Source organism: Mesoplodon bidens (genome assembly GCF_964165515.1).
Source record: "Mesoplodon bidens genome assembly, chromosome: 20".
In the NCBI taxonomy this organism is placed as follows: Eukaryota; Metazoa; Chordata; class Mammalia; order Artiodactyla; family Ziphiidae; genus Mesoplodon; species Mesoplodon bidens.
This window is the reverse complement of record NC_138181.1, coordinates 7,849,174-7,865,545: the sequence shown is the minus strand read 5'-3', so window position 1 is coordinate 7,865,545 and position 16,372 is coordinate 7,849,174. Positions and strand designations below refer to the sequence as shown.

At 51.8% G+C, this 16,372-nt stretch overlaps 1 protein-coding gene across 8 annotated transcripts in view; it reads left to right on the top strand.

The window, feature by feature from the left end:
* The window catches only part of CSGALNACT1 (chondroitin sulfate N-acetylgalactosaminyltransferase 1), a 328,764-nt gene that overhangs the window by 227,682 nt on the left and 84,710 nt on the right, over positions 1 to 16,372 (top strand). For 7 of the 8 annotated variants that reach the window (XM_081221110.1, XM_081221111.1, XM_081221115.1 and 4 more), the window contains one exon: positions 10,223 to 11,115. In XM_081221110.1, the coding sequence (XP_081077236.1) occupies positions 10,506 to 11,115 (610 nt within the window). In that variant the 5' untranslated portion in view covers positions 10,223 to 10,505. Of the gene's footprint in view, positions 1 to 4,759; positions 4,834 to 10,222; positions 11,116 to 16,372 lie in introns of those variants that run through there. The other variant, XM_081221117.1, reaches the window with a different exon arrangement.

Below are 16,372 nucleotides of genomic sequence, written 5' to 3'. Positions count from 1 at the left end.
CCTCAGAAAAGCAGGAAGAAGATGCAGAGAGGGTGGGGTCCTAGAGAGGAAGGTGAATATTTCCAGAAAGGGCAGGGAATATTTTAAGAGTGATGCAGAGGAATATTAGCATAATATTAAGTAGTATTAAACTGAAAAACAAACGGATGAAGTAAGCACTCTGTGCTGTCTACCTTGTGTAGAAATAGGACAATTTTTATTGCAGGTAAATTTCTTTCTAGGAGTAATATCTTTTTCTTTTTTTTTTAATATATTTATTTATTTATTTTATGTTTGGCTGCGTTGGGTCTTCCTTGCTGCGCGTGGGCTTTTCTCTAGTTGCGGCGAGTGGGGGCTACTCTTTGCTGCGGTTTGCTGGCTTCTCATCACACTGGCTTCTTTTGCTGTGGCGCATGGGCTCTAGGCACACGGGCTCAGTAGTTGAGGCGCACGGGCCCAGTTGCACCGCGGCATGTGGGATCTTCCTGGACCAGGGCTGAAACCCGTGTCCCTTTTATTGGCAGGCAGATTCCTAACCACTGTGCCACCAGGGAAGTCCCTGGAAGTAACATCTTGAAATGCTTTAGCTAATCCCTTAGTGATCAGTTGACCCCCGCAGTGGGTAAAGTGGGCAGTAGGGAAGTCTTGGCACTGGTGTGGGGTACAAGCCGAGGGAAGGCTGGGCCGCCAGAGGAGGGGCCCGTGGCGTGGCGGGCCGCAGCTGGACCACAAAGTACAGTCTGCGATCAGCTCTAGGTTTTATTTTGGCGAAAATAATACGACATCTTGCATTTATATAATATTGGACTGATATTTTTCTGCATTATTGGTTCTACTTCTCTGCTCAGATAGACGGCTCTGCTGATCTAGCCCCATGGGGTTTCTAAAGTAATTCTGCGCCATCCGCACTTTCTCCAGTCCTGTTCTGTAACAACCACTTTCTAGAAGCCAGACCCTTGTTTTGTGTGCTGATGCCTCCTTGTCGGTGGGGAAGAAAGAGGAGAACCAGGCAGAATCAGTCTGGTTATTTTGTCTTGACTCAAAGTGGCCGTTTCCTCCTTAACCCTCTCGCTTCAAACATGTCAGCAAGGGCTTCCCTGGTGGCGCAGTGGTTGAGAGTCCGCCTGCCGATGCAGGGGACACGGGTTCGTGCCCCGGTCCGGGAGGATCCCGCATGCCGCGGAGCGGCTGGGCCCGTGAGCCATGGCCGCTGAGCCTGCGCGTCCGGAGCCTGTGCTCGGCAACGGGAGAGGCCACAACAGTGAGAGGCCCGCGTACCGCAAAAAAAAAAAAAAAAAAAACATGCCAGCAAAACACGTCAATGGGCTCGAGAGCGTTGGTCCCAGCACGTTCGATTTAGGATGTGTCCAGGGGCTGTCCTTTCCTGGCCGTGCTGCAGGGTGAGGAGATGCTGTGCTCACCCGCTTCTTTCACGAGACCTGGGGTGACCACACTCGTACATCAAGTTGGCTGATGCCCGGGGTTGGAGTGACACCCTTGGGAGGGACAGCACACACCAGCCACAGGGTGACCACAAGGGCCAGAGGAAAGCCGTGGGTCGTCACTGTTTGCAGTGAAGCCGAGTCTCACCCAGGGAGCCCAGGATGGGGAGTGGGGAGAGCTTCATGCATCTCCCCAGCTCTCACCTCCAGGTCCAGGGGCCGCCATCTTGCACTTTCAGAGGCTGGTGTCTGGTTCTGCTTCTCCTTAGGGCCCGTGTTTTATCCTCTTTGTGGGGCTTTCCCTGCTGCGTTGCTCCCTGTGGCCCTGCTTGTGGGCGTTGCCTCCCCTTTGCTGGTGAGGTTTAGTTCTGTGCGTGTGGCAGCTCTGTCTGCACTCTGGAGCATCAGGCTGATGGGTGTCGATGACTTTGGGGGTGTTTGGGGATATGGAAGCCGCTGGCTGTGTGGGTAAGTCTCGGATCTCCCCGCGTCCCAGATCCTAGTCTCAGGACTGGGATCAGCCGCTCACATGAGGTTCAGGTGAGACAGCAAGTGATGCTCGAGGTCCAGTGATTCTCGGAAGGTCCTCAGTGGAGCCCCTGGGGTTGCCTGAAGAGCCGCCAGGTCCCTGCCTTGGACTTTCACCTGCTCTGGGAGCTCTGTGTCTAGAAGTTTCTAGAAGGCATTGGCTGAGACATGGTGGGGGCATTTGGTGAACCTTATTTCTCATCTTCCTCTTTCCTTCTCTGATCTGCTAACAAGGTACATGGATCATCTTACCAGGAAGCAGAGAGCCCCGCTTTCCCTCTCTGCTGCCCTCGCTGTAACTGAAGTTGAGGCCACCTCAGCCTTCACGGCACAGGGAGGGTGATTCACAGCTCCGACCCACCCTCGGAGCTGGCCTTTGCTGCCCAGCAGCTCCACCCAGCATCTGCTTGGGGCCCTGTGCTTGCTGCTCAGCTGGAGGGGCGCAGGAGCACCACTCACTTTTAATTACCCTCTCCTGTGAATCAGTGGCACGCCTTTCCCTGGCAGCTGGGGCCTGGTCTCCCCAGCAGCACACTTCCCTGAGTCTCCAGCGGTGTCAGCGGTCGGGGTGACTTCTGCCTGCATGGGAGCACGGTAGGGGACTCGCGGTGCATGGCACTGCACGGGCAGCTCCTTTTGCCAGGCTCTGGAGGACGGAAGGGAGAAGCCGGTGTCGGGCAGGAGAGAACTCATGGTGAGGCCAGCCAGCAGCTTGGTTAGCCGACTGAGAGATGTCCTGTCTCTCTCCTTTCAAAGAAGAAATTCCACTTGCCAGGAGGCTTTTTAGTGGGTGATACGTGGGTGTCAGCTTCTGGCATCTGCTCAGAAGCCCTTGGATGTCGCAGGGGGCGTTCTGTCCCGAGCCCACCGAGGGGCCAGAGCAAGGCTCACACCAGGCACAGCCGGGATCGGCATTGTTTCCAGGGGTGGTGTGAGTTTGCAGAGCTGGTTAGGGATGTGGACATGCAAACCACAGCTAAGTGGGGAGGCAAAACATTATATAGAGAAGAAAAGATTGCTTTATGCTACATCTGAGGGGCCAGGCAAGATCCACTAGGCATTCAGAAGCAAGAAAACTTGGACAGGTTGGGTGCAGGATGAGGAACGGGTCTCAGCAAGCAGTTTGGGATCAGTGAGGGTGGTGAATGGTACAGCCTAGTGGGTGAGAGCAAGGTTTAGCATCAGATTGAGCTGGATTTGAAACCAGGCTTAGCCGCTTGCCAGCTGTGCACATTGGGCTAGTTACTGCTCTAAGCCTCTAAGCCTCAGTTTCCTTATCTTTAATGGGATAATAAAACATAGCTCATAGGATTGTTTGGAGGATTAAATGAGATGATGTTTATAAAGTGCTTAGTCTGGTGTCTGGCCCAGAGCAGGCACTCTCTAAGCGATGTAATCGTGAGCATCGGGAGGTGCTGGGAGCCTGGTTTCCGGGGCTCTCGCTTTGCGGGCAGGGTGACCCCACCAGCCTCAGAGAGCCCGCAGGACGAGGCAGACCGAGACCAGGCAGATCTCTCAGCGGGGTTTTGGCAGCTGACTCAGGCCTGCATGTCTGCTTGGGGCATCTTCCTGCCGGGAAAAGGTTCTTGATTCAGCTTATCCTAAGTAGCACGAGTCCTGCCCTCTCGCGCCGGTGCCCTTCTCTCTCGTCACTCCCCAGGCCCCATGTCCACCACCTGTGCCGGTTGACCTCCTTAGAAGCTTCCTGAAACAAGGTTGGAGGTGGCAAGGGGCGGGGAATAGAAAAATCTACGTGTATTCAGGAAGACCCTCTCTTTCAATTCTTCTCTACAGAGGTTCACCAGTGAATTAGAAACCCAAATCAAAAGAGACTAGCCGAAAGGGCTTGGGCTTGTTTCCTGGCTTTTTGGCTTTCAGAGCTGTGATTAATCTCCGTGTGTTCATTTTCTGATTAGCAGACCCCAGTTTCTTTTTCCACATTTCCCTTTTTCTGCTTCCAAGTAGGGAAAAAGGAATCAATGATTCTTGCAGAGCAGTGTAGAGATGGGGGGATGGAGGGACACCTCCCAACGAGGGGATTTCAGTCCCTCTGGGCCATGGGGAACCAGCTCCCAGATCTGGTTCCAGGGAGGACCTGAGAATGGACCCTCTAGGGTGTCTTGAAGGCCACGTCCAGGTCCTCGGGTTGTAAGGGAGGGAAGCATGTACCTGGCAGGGCCCAGGCAGTGTCTGGGCAGCAGGTGTTGGGGACCCTGGGATGGAGCCGGAGGTCCAGAGGCAGGACGGTCACCCTGAGGAGTGGGAACCTGCGATGGGGCCCTGGGGTGGGCGGGGCTGCAGCTCCGTCCCGGGGACACTGGGATGAAACTCGGGGCGGAGGCCAGTTACTTGGGAGCTGGAAGCGGGTTCCTGGGGAGCCTGGGACGGTTCCTCAGGGTGAGAAGACATTAAAAACAGTCTTTTCGTTATTTTAGGGGTATTGTTTTGCGAATACATACTACAACAGTGCTCTGACTTATCAGTAAGCACGTTAACATGTGGTACTCGTCCACTAGTTATTTCCTGCCTGGAACGTGCTATTTATGTTGGTCAGTTTGGAGACCCCTGATCCGAGGGCCAAGGGCGAAGGCGGAGCGCAACCCTCAGAGCCCGATTCTGTGTCCGGGCAGAGCCTCGGGCCGGGCAGCCTGGTGTCAGGGTGGATGCGGTCCGTGAGGACGCTTCTCGGCCACGTTGATGCTGTGATGGCGTGTGGAGGCCTGTGCCCCACCGCTGGCCCATACCTGGTCCTGTGTGGACAGTGACACAGGGCTTCCCTCCGCTCCCCAGCTGCCGTCAGAAGCCCCCCGAGGATAAAGCACTTGGCCCGTGATGGATGCTGACTGAAGCCCCAGTGTAGTAGAGACGCCTGCGTTCCGGAAAGGTCTGCCACGCCTGAGGAGCCCTGATCTGAAGCCCCCGGGGGTGTGGTTTGGGGAGATTATGCTCATCTCAGGCTGCTTTAACTTCTCTGCAGCGTCTCGCCCTGAAGTAGAGGTACGCACAAGACCCAGGTTGCTGTGGACCCTGCAACGCCGCTGCAGGGGTGGTGTGTAGACGCTCGTCTCTCTTAAGAGACCAGATGGAGAACAGTTAGGAGGAATCTGAACAGGAGGCGGCGAGCAGGGGCTTGGGGCTGGGGGGGTCTTCGGCTCCTGCAGTGGCTTTGGTCCGTGTTCTGCTGGATTCTGCAGAATCCCCCCACTCCGGCCGTGTGGCCCCAGGCTGATGGGGGGAGGTAGACACCATGGTGGGAAGGCAGGGACGCGGAGGGAGTCCTGGGGGCCAGACGGAGGCGGAGGGGATTCTAAATGCAGCGCTGAGGCCGGGTGAAGTGTACACAGTTACTTTATACATGTTTCCGAGAACATCTCTGAATAAGAATCTTTGCAGGTTGCCTTCTCCACACACATTCAGGGTGGTGTGTTTACCCGGGAGATAGGACCTCGATTTATGTTCTGTTAGTACAGCTGATCCTGGCGCGGCAGGTTAGCTGTGCCCCTGCCGTCAAAGAGCTGAGTGTCTGTGCCCAGGAGGAGCCGATGCACACAGCGGCCTTGGGGCCCTGGCCCGCCACTTCCTGGCTCAGGACACACTGCTGGGTTTCTTCCCCACCATCCCTTTTGGCTGTGTGTGTGCACAGGGTGGAGCTGGCCCGTGGAATTCATTGCCACTCCCTGAATGGCCTCCTTTATCGCTCACAAGGCCTGTCATTGTGGTGTGTAGCGTCGCCCGACCTGGTCTCGCCACAAAGCCACAGCCCTTCCCGCCTGCTGCTGCTCCGACGGCCGGGCCTGTCCTGCGGGCCTCGTGATGCATGAGCCTCTCGTGGACGCTCTGTCGCAGCCCACAGCCCCCGGGACCGAGACGTCCCCCGGGGTCTACAGAGTAAAGTGAGCACACCCGTCCTAATGGTGCCGCTCTCCTAGCTGTGGAAGTTCTGATTTCCACTGTCCCCATTTTGGTTGAGTGTCAGACTCTGGACCAAACTTAGACCTGTCTTAGTCTCACTCTCGAAGAGTTTCCACTCTTAAGAGGAAAAGATAAACAGTACCTTGGGCCACCTGCCTATCTTAGTTTAGCGAACGTTGTTGATTCCTAACATTTATTTTAAGCTTTTCTCATTTGGAAATTTATTTATTTATACTTTTCTTCTCAATCCCCGCATACACACACACACACACACACACACACACACACACACACACACACACACACACACACACACACACACACACACACACACACACACACACACACACACACACACACACACACACACACACACACACACACACACACACACACACACACACACACACACACACACACACACACACACACACATTTCGTAGGTGGGAGCATGGCATTAACGCTTTGCTGGGGGCTCATGTTATAGTTATTTGCAAAGGGCTTAACGCCTCTACAAGCACATGAACTTGCTGATGGAATTTGTGCTCGGTTCACTTTTCATCTCCTGTAACAACTTATCAGTGTATAATAACAATAGATGCTCAGTAACAGCAAGGATGAATAATGACAGTATCCTGGGTGGCATGGACTGTGACTCTGTCCTATGGTTGGGCCATCGCTGTGTTATTTGGAGATGCGGGGCTGCCCAGGATGCTTGCTGGTCTGGCCAGGATGTCAGGGCTGCCGGACAGCTTTTGCACTTGGAGTCTGAGAAACCCACCCGTTGCTGGACCCCTTGGCCTAGGGCCCCCTGCTTCTTTCAGACTCTCTGCCTTAAATGTTCAGAAAGAAATTCCTTACGCAGCCCCCTACCTGTATACCCCAGGGCAGGGCTCTTAGGGTTATTCAGTCTGCCCTTAGATCCCTTGTCCAGCCTGAGAGTTTGGAGAGTAGCGCTGCGTTAGGTTGGCTCACCCCGGGGCATCTGGCGAGCATTGCTCTGCAGCGTATTCTCCCTTCACAGAGGGCCATGGAGGAGCCTCCGCCCGCCGTTTTGTTGCCCAGAGAGGTTGTAAGAATAGCAGCAAAACCGCTGGGCTTGGATGTCTCTTCAGTCTAATCAATAAGTTCAGTGTTTTGGACAAGGTGCATCACAGAACATCCTCGAGGATTTAGCAAGAGGCAGGAAAGCACTGGGGGAAGCGCTTGAGAAGGATGGACGTTTAAAGTGTAGGTGGCAAGACACCTGACGAGCACGAGGGATTTTCTGTGGTTAAAAAGTAGGAGCACAGGGGCTTCCCTGGTGGCGCAGTGGTTGACAGTCCGCCTGCCGATGCAGGGGACACGGGTTCGTGCCCCGGTCCGGGAAGATCCCACATGCCGTGGAGCGGCTAGGCCCGTGAGCCATGGCCGCTGAGCCTGCGTGTCTGGAGCCTGTGCTCCACAACGGGAGAGGCCACAGCAGTGAGAGAGACCCGCGTACCACAAAAAAAAAAAAAAAAGGAGCACACACCTCCCTTCACCCACACTTCCTAACGTTGGTCACTGACAGGGCTTTATCTCGCGCTCCAGCCACCCCAAAGATGGAGCTCCTCTGAAATCTGGGTTCCTTTTCTAAGTTTTTAAAATAGGAGCACAATGCTGCTGGGATGGTACAGCTGTATTTTCACTGTCGTCTCTAACTTGTAATAGTGCTTGGTAATTACATGGTGTTCTCCATCTGCAGCTGTAAACACATTGTAAAAGTTAACTCTTTAATTCTCCCAGCATCTCTGCAGAGAGCGGGAGAGGTTGTACCTTGCGGTTTGGCTGTACGTTTGGTCAGGGTTACATCTCGTTGAGGCTGTTCTTTCCTGTATGTGGTAGAGCTGGGAAGGTCAGATCTTTCCTGCAGATGAAAAACCCGATGTCTCCACAGAAGCAAGCGTGCGAAGGATGAGCCTCCTGACTCTAGCAGACAAATGTGTGGCCAGGTGTTACTATTATGATTACAGGTTAGATTGCTAGAAACATCCAAAAAACACTGTGTGTTAAAAGATGCAGAATTTTGTTTCTGACATACATTATCTGCTCTTGACATTTAAAAGGAGAAATCCATCACTGCTCCTTTGGCAGTAACTTTTACGGCTTTTATTGCTTTTAAAAAGTCGTTTCTTCCTAGGTCTGTTTTTTTTTTCTCCTTTTACATCCAGAAGAGTGGAATACCAAAATAACTTTGAAATTTATACTCGTGAATTTCAAAAACAAGACTAGACTTTCAAGAGACTTATGGAACAGAACTAATAATTGTTGTACAGTTTTAAATTTCTTTGGCCATTGCTTTAATACATTGCTTTGGTTAACCAATGTGATTTCAATTTATTATGCAAACATAACCATTATTCCGTTAAAAATATGTTAGAAAGATTGCATACTTTGTTTCCACAGTACAACAAATAGTGTTGAACCTTCCATTTTTGTTATTTGATTTGCTTATTTTGTCTTTAATGACAGTCCATTTAAAGTAAAAGTCTTTAAAGTAGCCGCATAACGTGATAACATGTCTTCACTGGTAATTTAATACTTGGATATAATGAGTTCATCAGAGAGATTTCCTTAAAAACAGCAAGGTGCCTGAATACCAAAGCTGAGATGTTTTAAATCACAGAATTATAGTAATTATACAAAGCCTGAGATTTTCATCAGACAGAAAAGGCTTCCATGGCTAAACGTACACTTTAAACTCAGCACTGATAACCGTGTATTGTGCTAAATTATAGGAGAGAGAAAATCCTCAGGCCAAGGGAAATATTGGAGAGAATGTTATGTGTTGAATTTTAAAGGAAAATTGGGAAATAAACTATTTTGATAGCATAGTGATATATGTAAGAGGCACATCACCAGGGAAATAGGAGAGGAACTCGAGAGTGTGGCCACAGGACATGGCAGGTGACTACTCAGGCCGTCAGTGAGCCTTACTGTTTACGGTATTTTCAGCGTAGGGAGGATGCCAGAAGTATCATCTCTCCCTACTCCCAGGGGTCCTGAAGTTGCTCATTGACTGGAGTCCTTCCAGTCAGTAAAGGGAACAGCCCACCAGTACATGAGGTGAGAATCTGGATTTCTAGGTCGGGTGAAGACTGTAAAAGGTAATTTAGGGAATTCCCTGGTGGTCCAACGGTTAGGACTCTGTGATCTCACTTCCGAGGCCTGGGTTCAATCCCTGGTCGGGGAACTAAGATCCCACAAGCTGCAAGGCGCAGCCAAAAAAACCCCCCAAACAAACAAAAAACCTTTAAAAAAAAAAAGGTAATTTAGTTTTCATGGGGATTTTTTGGGGGGGGATTTTTTAAATGTTGAATTTTTATAAAATGGCCAGGACACAGTACCCTCAGGGAGGTTGTTTCAGAGAAGTGACATAAAAAGATGCATCTAGGAAAATTTTATTAAAATCTCCCTACAACAAGAAATCTTATTTGATCCATTTATCATTCTTTTTTTCGGCTCAGATGGGCAGGGGAGCTGAGGACAGGGGATTAAGGAAGGGAGGGCACTGAGGAAGGAGTGCCCGGTGGAGGAGGGAGGGGCTTCCCGGGGGAAGGGGGCAGCGGGTGAGAGCCAGGTGCCTCCTCATCTGTTTGGGGCGGGGGTGGGTGGAGTTGGATGAAAGGCCCTGTGGTCTGGCTGGGTGTTCCTGATGAGCCGCCAGGACACGGAATTGCTCCCAGAGGTTGAGCAGAGGCATCCTGGGTTTGAGTCCTGACAAAGCAGTATTTCTGGTCTACTTCTCCCAGCTCCATCCCCCCTGTCCTGGAAGAACTGTCCCGATGCATTCTGAATGTTATCATCCGCACTTAGCATTTGCATATTTGGGCCTCCAGGTGCTTCCTCACCTCCTCATCAGAAAGTACGAGGACCACCCTGCGCCAGCTTGCAGGCCTACTACCCTGGTTGGGTGCCCTCAGGAGCCCAGGATGCTCACTGTTTGCATCCACCGGTGCTGGGAAGGCCCTGTTCTGCAATTTCATTGTCACTCAAGTTTTGCTTTTTCCTTTTAACCATGAAAATAATATGTGCCATTGTGGACAATTTGCAAGGTAGAGAAAATTACAGAGAAGCAGAAAAATCACCATTAATTCTTCCACCCAGAGAGAATTCGCATTTTGCCGTGTTTTCTTCCCATCTTTTCTCTGCATCCTTTGTTCTTGTGTACGCTACTTTGCAGATGCATATTTGCATTCTGATTTAGAAACACTGAACAATATTTAATCACCTGTTGTAAGCATTTTCCATAAACTCCATCGAATATTGATTATTGATCACCGTGGTGAACACAGGGGGTTATTGTCCTGAGTAAGTGTTATTGTCATTGGTCTCCCCAGGTTCCCTCTGGAAGGCTATGATGGGAATGAGCGTGACAACTTGGACGGTTCCCCTGACTCGTTGCCTCTGCCTGGAAGTTCATCCTTTAGAAGTCAGGAACCTGCTGCCCTTGGTGGTGGACTCCCAGGAACAAGACGCGCTGTAGACCGAAATGGATGAGAGCAGCTCGGGGACCCCCAGACGTGTGCTCCCTGTGGTCTAGTCCAGGGACACCCCTCGCGGGCCGGGTGGTCTGGGATGAACGCCGCGGCTGCTGGACGTGTGGCTGATCCCTGAGCGAGGATGGTGCGCCGGGGGCTGCTCGCCTGGGTCTCCCGGGTGGTGGTCTTGCTTGTGCTCCTCTGCTGCATCGTCTCCGTCCTCTACATGCTGGCCTGCACGCCCAGGGGCGACGACGAGCAGCTGGGGCTGCCCAGGGCCAACGGCCCAACGGGGAAGGACGGGTACCAGGCGGCGATGCAGGAGTGGGAAGAACATCACCGTGACTACATCAGCAGCCTCCAGAGGCAGATCGCACAGCTCCAGGAGGAGCTGCGGGAGAGGAGCGAGCAGCTCAGGACCGCGCAGCATCTGGCGGGGGACCCCGCGGGCCCCTCCGGGAGGGCCCAGGCCGACCTGCTGGCCTTCCTGCGCTCCCAGGTGGACAGGGCGGAGGTGCACACCGGCGTCAAGCAGGCCACCGAGTATGCCGCCGTGCCCTTTGACAGCTTCACCCTGCACAAAGTGTACCAGCTGGAGACGGGCCTGACCCGCCACCCCGAGGAGAAGCCCGTGCGCAAGGACAAGCGGGATGAGCTGGTGGAGGTCATCCAGCTGGCCGTGGAGGCCCTGAACAGCCCGGCCGAGAGCAGCCCCGACCAGCGTGCTTACACGGCCTCAGACTTCATCGAAGGTTGGCCCGCTTGCAAAGGGGGTGGAAGGTGGTCGGAGGGGCACCTGGGTCTGGGCCCAGGCGGAGCCCGGCTGCAGAGGCTGGCGGTGGCTTTGGGGATGGCGCGTAGGCAGCTCTGTATGAGCGACTGGAGGCAAGGCTTGGCTTTTTGTATTTTTCAGAAATATCTGCTTCCACTCACTTCCTCGTGGAAGCCACAGTCACTGAGTGGACAGGTTCGTTGTTTCTTGGCAGAAAAAGGTGGAACTTCTTGCTCTCAATAAAAAAGAAAGAAAACAAAATACAAACATGAAATATTGAAACCCATACAGAGTGTGATAGGAAGTTTTCGTTTTATGCCTTCTCCCAGGCACGTCTAGAGACCGGGCCCTGTAGTAGTAGCGAACGTCTACGTGTAGCTCTTAGGTCCGTCCAGCTCTGTTCTGGGAGCTTTACACTTGCAGTGACCCCTTTTGTGGGGTGAGGAAATGGAGGTTCAGATTAATTAAGTAAATCACCTAAGGGGGCTCTGTTAGCAAGTGACGGAGCTGGGATTTGAACCCAGAAGTCTGATTCCAGCATCCACGTCCTTAACCACTAGGTCATATTGTAGAGGTGGTCAGAGCACCAGGAAACTAGGAGGGTGAATGCCTCACCTTTCTTCATGGGCACAGAACAACCTAGTAGTAATTGTGTTTGTGTCAATTTTGGAAGAAAGCAGCCTCGTCTTGGAGTTTCTTGGAAGACTCTTCTTACCAATTTTTCTGATGTTACTAATTCAAAAATCAACTAATAATTTGGAAGAAGAACTGCCTTCGAGGGCATCCAGCTCTTCCTCCTGTTTCCGGAAAGGAGATACTTCCCAGACACATGGCTTGTCTGCCTTACCCCGCTGCCTACTTGGGTTCTGTAACGACCGTCTCATCAACCTGTAGGCAAGACAAAGCCTCGTTAGTCATACCAGAAACCCTCCCTCTGCTATTTACACCTGTTCTCTCTGGACGCTTTCCTGTCTTATGGTTTTTTCCCCTTTACGTGGGAACTGCAAATTAACGCAATTTTTGGTATATTATCATTTTTCATATACCTAGAGCTAGGTCAAGAAATCTTTTGCAAGATCAAGCTTTTGGTCTGTCGACTGAAAAAAAAAAAAAGCACAATGTGAGAGTAGTGAGTTAAATTTTATTTGGGGCCAAAATGAGGACGATAGCCTGGGACAGCATCTCAGACAGCTCTGAGGAACTGATCCGAAGAGGGGGGGTGGAGGTCAGCATATGTGTGACTTTGGTGAAGGGGGTCCGTGCAGTGAAGCACACGTTCTTGCAGAAGGTGGCTGCCAGTCACGAGGAGCAGATGTCACCATTCATGATGTTAGTGCTTTTCTAGATATGAGGAGATGCAAGACATTGGGCTCATAAAACCTCCTGAAAATCTCTATCTGAAGGCCCGCTCTGCCAGTTTTTCCCAGAGCACAGCGGGCCTCGTTCCTGATCTTCACCCTGAGCTCCTTTCAGGGTGAGTTGAAGGTCAACGGCTGCGATGGCCAGTGACTTCATCCTTGTAGAGGCGGATGGCAAGGGACAGTTTTTCGTCCACCGATGTCAGGATTTTACTCATTTATATGAGGTATTAAAAGTGCCTGGTGCACTGGGGAGCTAGCAAGTATAAACACAAGGTAAGCACTCAGGAAGCGTTTAAAGTATCATGAGGGTGCAGCGTCCCATTTTATAGTGCTTTAGAGTTTATGAAACATTTCCACAACTATTACTTGCCTGGCTGACCCCCAGGGAAAATCATTAAACATCCTTAAAAAGGAAGCTCTGGTTGTGGAGTGCGCTGCCAGAGCTGCCCTCTCACAAAGCACTTTCAAAAGAACTTGATTACAAATCAGTGATTTTTAATCTGCATTCATGTTTGAAATCCCCGTCTGCTTTTCTGTGTACAGGATCTAAAGTGCAAGGCCTGTGGTTTTCAGTGACTCGGGCCTCTTGTCCCTGAGCTGAGGTGCTCTGTGGTACGTCTGACTTTCTGTCAGAAACCCTCTTGTCATGCTGCCCCGTGGGGCTTAACACAGCCTGTGTGTGAAGGCAGATCAGTCCACCCACACCTTCCAAATTTGGGGAGAGTCTTGTCAGCTATTTTCATATGATGAGTAAATAGACGCAAACACTTTAAATATGTTTCTATATATTTGACTGTCATACACAGTTGATCTCACTTTTTCATTCTTATCACAAAAGATGGTGGAGGGGATCTTTTATATTCCCAGGAATTGGGGCATCATGAAAGACTTCACTAGTCAGGGAGCTGCAGGAAGGCAGAGTTAAATTCAGCAAAAGGAGTAACTGTCAAACAGTAATGTTTCGGAACAAAGTGGGATTCCCGTCACTGCAAGGATTCTGTCCTCAGCTGGATGGCCAGGAGGTGATAATTCATGACTCTAGCATCAGAGAGGTGGTTGGACTGAATTACATTTGAAGACCTTTGCAGTCCTGACTCACGATTCTTTGACCTACACCTAGTTAAGGAGAAGGAAGGGAACGGGAAATCTGTGTTTTATAATGCGTGAGAACAAGCAGTGGGACCCTGTAAGGATGAAGTGTATCTTTAACATAACGTATTTGGGTTTTTAAACATAACCTTGGAGAGACTATTTTGTGTTTGGGTGTCAGTAGTCTAAACGTTGGGGCAGTTGAGTGGAAGTCCATGGGCAAACCTGGGTTCCACACCCTCAGAGAGCTCTACACGAGGGCCACGGATTCACTGAACCCTGAACTAGTGTGATAAGGATGGGGGTTCTTTGTGTTTAAACGAATAATAATAAAACCCTGTGGAATGCTTCTGGATGATAACAGTTGAGTAGACTTAAAGCCAGCCGTGGGGCAGGAGGCGTGATGACACAGCAGAGGCTGTGTGACTCTGACCCAGACCCCTCACCTCCTGGCGGCTGGGGTCTCCTCATCCTTCAAAAAGAGGTTGACTTTCATGTCCCCCAAGGCCCACCCGGCCCAGCCTTCTGCAAAGTACAAAGCACCGCTTTGGCTTTCTTCTTCTTGGCTTTGCCGAGGAACCGTCCCTGAGGGGTACCCTGCCCCTGCTCTGCTGGGTGACAGGATATGTCCCACCCCTTGGGATTCTGCTCTGTGGAAGGAGGGATTCAGACAGATGATCTGTAAGGTCTGCTCTGACCACGGCCACTTCCTACAGTTCTGTGAAGCCTGCGGAGGGCGAATGCCTATTGATGACTATCTAATTTATTATCCATGTTGATTGAATTATTATCTATCTCTGAAACGTAGAGGGAACAACATTTGCCCCAGTTTCCCTTTACCAGATGTTTCACTGGCGCTGATTCTTGCATTGGCTTCTCACATAATAACTTGAATTTTTTGTACAACCGTCTGGGAAAAGAAGATAAAGTAGAAAAGCATGATCAGATCCTGTGCTTTCGGAAGCCTAACTGTTTTATCTCCTCCAGTGAACAGAAAACCTCTCTTTGTGTTTGTGGTTCATGACTCCTGTGTGAGATACACAGACTCCTGTTTAAGTCTGAGTGGCACAATTCTTGGCTTTGATGGCCTATTTAAATAGAGCTCCGGGGCCTACATTCGACATCATTCCATAAAACAATTTAGCCTCCCGAATTATTCCCCTTTTACAACCCAGACACCCAACACCGTGAGTCCTGTGTGAGGTGCCATGTCTGCTGTCTCCATGGGGAGGCTCTGTACGGGCCTGGGCACCTCCCCTCCTCCAGCTTTCGCAGGGTTAGAGGTCGCAAGAGTGGCTCAGATGCCAAAAGACTTGATTTTACGGTAAGATGGAGTCAAGCCACGAGCCACAAGAAACTGAAGGTTTTGATGGCACCCTGAGACGCGTTTTAAAACAAGGGGATACGGGAATAGCTCTAAAACCTTAGTGACCACCGCCTGCCCAGTGAGCTCCCACCTCCCGTGCTCCACAGCCAAGCCCGCGTGCTTCCTGGGCGGCCGAGGCACCGAGTGAGGCCCGGAGACTTTTATGTCCATTGTTGGTGCCTCTGCGTAACCTCCAAGGATGCCCTGTGACCCTGTTGCTAAGCTTTTCTAGACAAGCTGAGTCCAGTCCCAGGGCCGGGTGCTTGGAGACCCGGGTGCTCGGGACCGTGATGCTCGGCGTGCATTTCAGGGAGATGCTCCTCTGTGACTTGGGGAGGAAAGGTAAGGCAGATGTTCAGGTGCATTGCCGGGCATTTGGGGGTGCCTGGGGATCTCGGTGCAGAAATAAAGGAGAGCAAGGATTCCGCGCAGTGGACGGGGTGTGGAGGGAAGAGAGCAGGTGGTGCAGGGAGGTTGCTGTGGGCAGGACATAGGGCTTCAGGTCCTGAGCGGGGCCCCAGTTCTCAGCCAGCATCTCCAGGGAGGCGAAGGCCGTAGAACCCAGGACAGCCCTTCCCACCCGCCCTCACGTCACGTGCACGGAAGGACCATGCATGTTGACTGTCCAGTTCCCACCGGGCCTGCGTGGTGTTAGTTCCCTCTGTCTGCTTCCTCCCTGAGGTCTCCTCATGTGTTTGCTGATGCTTTACCTTCCTAAAGAGGGAGAAATGCTTTTTATTCTGAACTCAGAGACAAGAGGCTTCAATGCCAGTCAATGTTTTGAGGCTACACTATAGAGGAATTCTTCCCGGGGGGGTGGCGAGGAGGAGGGGCGGGACCCGAGCCCCCTTCTGGGGAGTGGACGAGCCTCCTGCCAGGGTCGGGGCTCTGCTGTCACGGGATATTTTGAAGTTCTTCGCAAGCTGTGAACAAGGGGCCCTACCTTTTCATTTTGCTCTGGTCCCTGCAAACTGGGCAGCCAGTCCTACCGCCGAGTAGAGAGGCCAGGAGGGAGGGTGAGGCGGGGAGACGGAACTAGGCCACTGTGCAGCCCAGCACCGTCGCTGAGGCCAGCTCTGTGGACCCGCGGCGGACCGGGACAGGCGCGACCTTGGTTTGACACCCATCCTGTGCGTGTGGAGTAGTTTCTCGCAAGACTGCAGAAACCGGCAAGTCTTAACTTTGTTTTACGATAACCTTGTTGTTAGTATTTTTATTGGACTCATTCGAAGCACTTTCGTTCCCAGGGGATTTTTCTTTCTTTCTTTTTTTTTTTTTTTTTTTGCGTTACACGGGCCTCTCACTATTGTGGCCTCTCACGTTGCGGAACACAGGCTCTGGACGCGCAGGCTCAGCGGCCATGGCTCACGGGCCCAGCCGCTCCGCGGCACGTGGGATCTTCCCGGACCGGGGCACGAACC